The sequence below is a fragment of the Pollicipes pollicipes genome, unplaced genomic scaffold, assembly GCF_011947565.3.
Source record: "Pollicipes pollicipes isolate AB1234 unplaced genomic scaffold, Ppol_2.1 Scaffold_7261;HRSCAF=8764_pilon_pilon_pilon, whole genome shotgun sequence".
Classification (NCBI taxonomy): Eukaryota; Metazoa; Arthropoda; class Thecostraca; order Pollicipedomorpha; family Pollicipedidae; genus Pollicipes; species Pollicipes pollicipes.
Window position 1 is genome coordinate 54430951 of NW_023597054.1, and position 8508 is coordinate 54439458.

Here is an 8508-nt window from a genome sequence, read left to right on the forward strand (position 1 = left end):
CCGTTCGTGCGCCGGTCCCGTGTCGCCGTAATCGCGTCGTGTCGCTACACGCCTGCCCATAGCCGGCGCGAGAGATTGGCACTTCCAGAATTACGCGAATTACGCGTTGTCAGCCGGGGGATTACGCGGCCGGCCGAGCGGGACGTCGCACCAGCTTTGAGCGCACCGATCGGGCGGATTAAACTGACATTCAAAGGATTACTTTCATCTTTGATTGCAGAGCAAACAGTATCACCTCGGCGGCTGACATTTCACATCGGCCCTTGAACAGGCGGTTAGGAAGCCGCCGCCTTCAGCTTTTATTTGCATAAATCTGATTAAGACGCGGCCTAATGGTGTCCAAGAATAACGGCCGCGCCATCCGGCGTGATAAAAGAGAATACTTTATGGCGTCGACGGTCCATTGTACACCTTGTTGCGCTATAAACCGGCCCTTAGGTAGCCGCCCGCGACGGCTCATATATTTTTCAGCGTGCGCTGGGGCCGCGCCGGACGCGCCACTGTCGCGCCGCGCCGCTAATGTGTTGTTTTCCCACACGCCGGGCGGCCATACCGGCGGCAGCCGGCGCACGAGCCGACCAGTGCGGCGTCCGGCCCGCCGATCGGTCCGCGCCCCCGGCATGGATTAGTCACGAGATACAGTGCCGAACATAGCAGCGCGCCGCGCGCGGTCGTCGGGCGCGACAGTGGCGTGAACAGGGCGCGGCCGTAGCGCTGACGCGCTTTATGGGCCGTCGACACTGGGCGCGTCAGAACGGCCCTGCTGGCATGATCCGGCGCGTTTGACTCGCCTTGTTAGGAGGTGAGGGATCGCAGCCTGGCACGCGAGCCCTGTGGACTCGGCTCAGCCGGCGCGCAGCGGCGCCGCTGGGGGACCGGCCGGCGGGTGGGCGGGGAGAGCGGGTGGCGGGTGGGCGGGGAGACTGCACGGCGGGTGGGCGGGGAGACTGTGCAGCGTCGCTGACCGGTGCAGCCGCCAGCCGGGTCCCGGAACCGCCGCTGGTCACGGAATAGCCCCCCGATCTGGAAAGTCCACCGTTCAAAGACAACAGCCTAGTGGGTACACAACGGTTGGCGAGTTTTGCAAGCGTCTTCCAGGGCCTTCTGCGAGCGAACTGCGGCCTGGAATGCCGCCCGTCGTCCCCGCTCGCGCACACCCCACTTACTCCGTCTCCTTCACTTCCAGATAACGCAGCTGAAGATTGACCACAACCCGTTCGCCAAGGGCTTCCGGGACACAGGAGCGGGGAAACGCGAGAAAAAGTGAGTATTTTTTGCCGGCGTACATCCGCTAGCTCGGTGTCGGCACAAAAACCACCGGCCTCAAGTACATCTCGGCGCCCGTCCAGCCGCTATGCGGAGCGCGTCGTTCGCGCGGTTGGAGGGCCCTCGGCGCGCGCTTTTGTCGGCTGCGCGGCCGGGTGTTGGATAACGCGGCGGCGGCGCGAGTGCTAATGGTCGGCGGCGCGGTTACATAGTGTCGCAGAGAAAGGGGTGTGATCACGGCCGAGCGGGCCGCCTGAATCGGCACAATGCCGCCGTTTGGATACGCCGTAATCGGGCCGAGGGGCCCGACTCAAGCGGGCGGAAGGGGTGCGATAGCGGCTGGAGTGGCCGCCGCCGCCGCCGCCGCCGCGCCGGCCCGGCCGAGCCCTGCTTCCGGGCCGCTCGGCGCTATCCGGCAACGGCCCATGCAATCGATTGTCCAGCTGACCAGCCACCTGACGACGGTCGGCCAGCCCGGCGACGGTCGGCGCCGGCCGGCTGGCCGACGAGCTCGACGTGCCAGTGTTCTGGCATGCCATTGTCAGTTGGTTTGGCTGCCCAGGTGGCCTGCCTAGCCAGTCAGCCCAGCGTCGCGGTGGCCTGGGTATCTCCGTGGTTCGTTGGTTCTCCCGGCTTCGGCGCTGCCCTCGTTGGCCCGCGCAGTCGCTAGGCCCTCCCATTCTCTTAACCCACGTGCGTGTTTGGCTGTTCAAACGCTGGTCCGATGGCTTCATCCATTGTCGGCTTGTTCGCGCCGCCACTTGGCCTGCTCGGTGACCTGGCCGGCCTGGCTGCTTGGCCCGCAACGGGCCCGCGGCCGTCCGCTCGGCCGCGGGCCCGTCGCTCCGCCGTCACATGCGCACCCGCCTGCCGTCGGGACCGGCACTTCTCCGCGGCCGGTCATCAGCTGCTCCGCTCTCAGCGGCCGCAGACGGCGGCTACCTGCACACCGTGTCCGAGACAATGGGGCGCCAGACGTCGCCGCGCCGGGCCCGGTCCGGCTCCGCCGTCCGCGCCCATTGGCTGGCGGGTCGGAGAAGCAGTCTGCGCTTCTGATGAGCTGGTGCAAAGCATATCAACGCTCCGAGAGCCGTTCCTTGCGAAGGCTTCCAGTACATGATGGTCTTTAGACTGTCATCGCATAGTTAACTAACATTGTTAGGGGGGAGAGGGGAAAGGGGTACCAGCAATCATTTCTGGCGATGATTGTTTACAAAGGAGTGTCTATTCTGCGCAATCGGCGAAGCACCTACACGTGCTCCCATTATCGTATTTTTCGCGTTTTATTATATCCTTCGAAGTAGTTCAGGTTTCGCTTGCTACCGTACCGTTTCTAGTGTAACGGCCCGTCAGGAGCCGTTCCGCCAGCGGCCAGTTGGGAGGCGTTTGGGCCCGTGCCCCAGCCAGGACCGACGCGGCGCTCTCAGGCGGGGCCTTGACTCTCACGCTCGGTCGGTCAAGGAGGGAGGATCAGGCGGCACAATGGGGCGTCCCGACCCACCGCCGCCGGAGCGAGCCACCCGCTCCAACTAAGCTCCACAGAGGATGCCGGCTAATCCTCGGGCTGCCGACTTTGAGGGCCTCAGAAGGCCGGCCGAGGCGCGAGCGGGCGGCGGCCGCGGCCGGGGCCGACTTCCGCCCGACGCGTCGGACAGCGGCGCCGCAATGGCCCGAGCGAGCGGCCCGCTCTCCGCGGCACCCGATGACGACTACCTCTCGCCGTCTGTTTGGAGTAGCTGCACGTAAAAACGGCCAGATAACCGTGTCCATTGTCCGCTCGTTTTCGGAGGCCCTGCCCGCCGTATAACTGTCAGCGCTGATTGATTGACGACATGGCCTGATGTGGCGCTGTCATGGCTCCTAATCGCCACAAAAAACGCCCCCGTCGCCAGCCCGGTGCCCGTGCAAGAGCCTGACCTCGGCGTCCGATCAAAGCGTGCCGCCCGCTACACCTCCACCCTGACGTCGCCGGATTGGGTGACGTCATAATCGGATGACGCCGCGCCACTGAGGCGACGGAGAGCTGGCCGGCCTGGGTCAGCCGCCAAATCGGGGCGAGCGGCGCACTAGGGGAGGGGGGGGGGAGGGGGACAGGCAAACACCCAATCAGGAAACGCATCAGAAACGATGCTAGGCTGACGGCGAGAAGCGTGACAGCTTTACGAACTTTGCCGAGTTTGCGTCAGCGTCTGCGGAGATCTGCAGCGTCGCTTTCTTGCGATCATATTCATGGCGTGCTCAGTGGGCACTGAACTTTTCATAAATCTGCAGTTCGGCGGTTTGCAGCCTGATCCCGGTGCCTGCCGTCTGTCCGCCTGTTGTGTCGCATCACGCAGGCCGCGGTCCGCAGTCGGCGCTTCTTGCGCCGCCAGTCCAGAGTTCGTCGATCCGCCGGCTCACAGCCCGTCTGTGTGTAAATCCAGCGAGTGTGACTTCAGAGCTAACCTCACAGCCTGCCTCCACCCGTGTCATGATTTGCACCGTGCAGCACGATGCATGCGACTTCCACCGAGGAAATCCGATCGCCGCGGTTTGTCGAGACGTTCTCAAAGGCGATTAGTGCCGTAGAGCAGCGAGTAGCACTCGGTTCAAAGGCCGCCGGCCGGCGCGTGGGACCGGGAGTCAGCTGGCACCAGCGTCCCACAGCACAGCGGCCGGGAAGTGTTCGGAGCAGCGTCGTGCGCGCTGACAAAGTGGCCGGAGGAGCGTCGGGACAGTTACTTTGTCGTCGTGATGGATGTGCGCGGCGTTATCTGGCGTAAAACGCAGACAATATCGCCGGATAATGAGGGACCGCTAGAGGATTCACGGGCTACCCTAATCCTTCAGTTCGTCATTACCTTGTCACCCTGCGCGATTGATGTACTGACTGAAATCACGCTCGATATAGCGATCGATATATACCCCGACAGGCTGGATGATTTGGGTCAAAAGTGAACACACTATTGGTGCTTTTATATTTGAAAAATCCTTGAGTTTGAGAGCCTCAATGGAGTTCTTGCCCTTCGTCTCCTTGCGATTTTCCGTTGAGATGATAATCAAAGACGCCTGTCTCGCCACTCAAATAACACACCGATCATATAAACTGGTCAACGTGCTTCTCCAAGAGCCCCTGCAAGCGGCGCGACCGAATCCTAGACCCATCCGCAGCCAGCCACTAACTCGGCGGTCCCCCGCAGAAGGCCCAACTCGCTGACGTCACCGGGCGGGGGCGGCGGCGGCGACGAGGCCGGCCACCTGGCCAGCGACCAGGCGCGCTCCTCCGACGAGCCGGAGGACGACGACGAGGAGCGCATGCTCGACGTCGTCGGCGACCGCGCTTCGCCGGCGCCTCCACCGCTGCCAACGCTGCCGACGCTGCCGCCGGCGCCCGGCAGCCCGCCCCGGCCAGACACGCCACTCATCAAGCAAGGTGGGTGTGTTGACGGCGGAGGCGGCTATCGCGAGTGGGAGAGAGTCGATGGCCGACGGCTGGCTGGGGACGGGGAGGAGTGAGAGTCGGAGGCCCGGTGGATGAAAATAGTGCGAGATAATGCGCCAATAGTTTGCCGTACACATCGATACAATTGCATGTTAGCGCTGCAAATGCGCCATTAACATGTCCAGGTAGCATGCAAGAGGCATGCAAAGTACCTGCTACCGGGATGATAGTGTAGTAAGTGGCAAGAGTGCAGCGCGTGTTTCGTAAGCATATAAGTAACAGTTACCGCCATTAGATCGAGCTCCAGATTGTATAAACGCGATTAATTCACGAATATAAATACTAATGAGTTCTGACGGCCTGCCAGCCTCTACGAGAAAATTTTTCCATGCATACCTACAGCTCATTACATCCAGCATATTATGTACTTCACATCATAATTTGTCCATGTCAATCAGGAAATAGCCGGAGTGGACTTGAGAGTGTTTCCATGCCTGTCGTGCGCTATCATTTGATATCGCCTAAGATTGCGGAATGAAATTAGCCATTAGCATCGTAAGTTAGACTACCCTTACCAGTAATATGTCGTCATTAGCTAGAGAGATGACCCAACACGACAGGAACCAGCGCCGGTGTGTGGTCTCGCTCGTGAAGAGCACCTGGATCCTAAAAAAACAAGTTGTCGTCTCCGAGGGCCTCGAGCGGGCCCAGAAACCAGTTTTGTGAGGAGAATGCGCCGTAGGCGGGCGTGTACAGTGTGCCGGCTCCTTTGTGATGCGCACTTCCCCCGTCTCACGCGCCGCGCTCCCCCACAGAGGCCAAGGAGGAGGTCAAACCCGAGCGGCCGCCGCCGCTCTCGTTCCGACCCTACGACGACAGCCCCAGCAAGAAGCGGTCGCTGACGGCCGAGCGGGAGCCGGAGCCGGAGCCGGAGCCTGAGCCAGAGCCGGAACCGGAGCCGGAGCCGGAGCCGGAGCCGGAGCCGGAGCGACGGCGGGCGGACAGTGAGCGCGACAGTGACAGTGAACGGGACGGCAGTGACGCCGAGTGCGGCAGCGCGTTCCGGAGCGTGCGCTCGGAAGGGCCGCGCACCTCGGACGATGAGCGCCAGCCGAGCACGCACCCGAACGTGTCGGTCGGGCCGCCCATGCAGCCGCCGCACCTGCTGCCCTACCTGTACTCGCCCGGCCTCTACCCGCACCCAAGCATGGGTCTGCCGGGGCTCGGCCACCTGCTGCAGCAGAACGCGGCAGCCGCGGCAGCCGCCGCCGCCGCCGCCGCCGCCCAGACGTCGCTCCCGCTCAACCTGCTCGGCTCGGCCTCATCGCCGCTCACTTCCACGGCCGGCTCGTACCTGGGCGCGGCGCAGCTCAACCCCAACCTGCTGTTCAACGCGCACCTGGCGCTGGCCGCCTCGGGGCACTCGTTGTTCGCGCCCGGGTACGCGGGCCTGGCCGGCCTGGGCGCCGGCTCGCCGCCGGGCGCCGTGCACGCCGAGCGGCTGAAGGCGGCGCGCTTCTCGCCGTACAGCGCACCGCTGACCACGACCACGAGCACGGCCAGCTCGCCGCTGGCGGCCGCCTCCCAGCTGCTGGCCGCCGGCGGCCCGTCCGCCTTCGAGACGGTGACGCGGGCGCGCGCCGGCTCCTCGTCGCCCGGCACGCCGCAGCCGGCACACGGCGCCACGGTCGCCTCGCAGCTGAAGAACATCGAGAACATGGTGAACGGACTGCACCGGCGACCGGCGACTGAGAAGTGAGCCCTCCGGCCGCCGCGGCGCCGTGTGATAGCCGCCGACGGCGCCGGCGCCCGCCCTCGCTGCTGCAATATAGATAGGATTTCCATCAAGTGTTACAGGGTACGTTATGTTCATCTCATCCGCGTGTCTCGCAGGTGGGCCGTGCGTGCCGGTAGTGGCACGCGCGGCCGTAGACGGGCCGGGCCGTGGCCGGCACGGCCGCGGCGTGCGCCGCCACGCGCGTCCGCCGACGCCTCAGCGCCGCGCGGGGACGGGGCGCACAAAAACTACGGCGGCGACCACGGCTGGCCCCGGACCTCTGCATACATACCCACGCGTATCCATACGAAGATACAAGAAAATACATTGAATCGCCTACGCGCCGGGACGTGTAAGCTACGGCGCGCGCAGTCAAACGAATCTTACTGAAGGCATGTGCACTCCATAGTCTGCTTAATCGGGCTGATATTTATTGCAATGCGTTCCTGCATTGTTTATGCGTGATGATAGCTGTCTGGCTGGTGGTCGACGTATGCTGTCGTGTAGTTCGCGTTTGTCATGGCCTGACAAATTTCCAAGCGCTAAGAAAGCGGCCATTTTGGGTTGACGTACTTTGTCTGCTGTCTCTGTTTGGTGACGTGTATCGGGCCGTTTAGGTTGTTTAATCATCTTTATTATTTTATTCAGAAGATCTTTGGGTGGCGTACAGTGCCCACATTGTTGTTAATAAGACTTCTAGAAGCAAAAAAGCTATGTTCAGACTAAACGCTGCTGTAGAAAACGTATTTCGTAAAACCTGTAAATATGCACAGTGTCTTGCTGTTGGATGTCCTTGTAGAAACCAAAGATATATATTGTCAATACCACGTGGCCATTATACTTCATGATGATATAAATGTATTCCCTGTTTTGGGCGACCATCCCCTATTCTGTGGGATTCTTGCCACTGGCCACAAATTCTCTGGCCGTTAATGTGAGTGTATCCGTGATCCGAGAAAGGTTTGTTTTGTCGGATAATTTTGCCGCGTTGAAGCACGTCTTCAGAGGCGTGTGCCCACCTCACCCACACTAACGTGTAACGCTGTAGTGTTCAAATGTGATACGGTTCCTGGAAGCTCGAAAATAAAACATGAAACAAAGTCATAGCGTTTCAATGGGGAGCGATGCAACTGAGTCGTCTCCAGGGACTGCCTCAGAAGAGAGAAAGGCGCCCTACAACACGGCGCCAAAGAGTAGGATCTTCGTAACTGTACTGCCAGTCGAGGCCCGGCTGGCTCAATGCGCTCCAAGACAGTGACACGCATAAACAGGAAGTTTGTCTTGTCTTCTCCTTGCAACGCATCAATGTGGGCTACAACACCAGGGGCGAGGGCACCTGTGGCGCGTACTTACTCGCCTCGTGTCAGCGATGAAAGCATGGTCTACGTCGTTAGTTTCAAGGTGAGACGACATGCGGCTGAATGGTGCGGTGTGCGGGGGGGGGGGAGGAGGGGGAAGGGGCGGGCTCAAACTAGACGTCATCAGCGTGACAGCTATCGCCCTTCGAGATCAAGTGATGTGCGTCATATATACATTCAACGCAGCTATATTCAAGCAAACCAAATTATCCAACCGTATCATCCTTGCATTTGTCCTATTCGCCACCTTTAGCTCCGGCGTCGCCCACCATCCCCCTGCAGCTTGGTTTAACTAACATCGACGGATGCTAGCATAACCACGTGTGGCTCAATGCAATCTACCGGTTCTAAATTCAGCCTGCCAACAATCTCCTTGTTCGTAAATCCAGTCCGGTCCGGGCTGGCATTGTACAGCATTCACGATAATTCACTACAATTTAAGCTGATCTCGCTTAAACGCCAAGTACAGCACACGTAAGCACATTTGCTCTTCTTAAATTGACTTTTTTGAAGTCGTAAGTCCTTCACGGCCCATTTTATGACGTACTGTTTAGGCTGATCTGTTCTCGAGCCCGTCTTTTGGACATTTCCTGACCCACTTCAGTCCAATCAATGGCATAATCCGCAGGCCGCGACTGATAGAACCCTAGAACTCTGTAGACCAGCCTTCAGTCGGTTAACACCTC

At 60.8% G+C, this 8508-nt stretch overlaps 1 protein-coding gene across 1 annotated transcript in view; it reads left to right on the plus strand.

Annotated features, from left to right (window-relative positions):
- LOC119111625 (optomotor-blind protein) overlaps positions 1 to 6446 on the plus strand; it is a 46122-nt gene extending 39676 nt beyond the window's left edge. Inside the window, exons 9-12 of the mRNA XM_037235433.1 lie at positions 1187 to 1263; positions 4446 to 4678; positions 5503 to 6245; positions 6357 to 6446. Of these exons, the coding sequence (XP_037091328.1) occupies positions 1187 to 1263; positions 4446 to 4678; positions 5503 to 6245; positions 6357 to 6446 (1143 nt within the window). The remainder of the gene's footprint in view (positions 1 to 1186; positions 1264 to 4445; positions 4679 to 5502; positions 6246 to 6356) is intronic.
- Positions 6447 to 8508: the final 2062 nt, after the last annotated feature.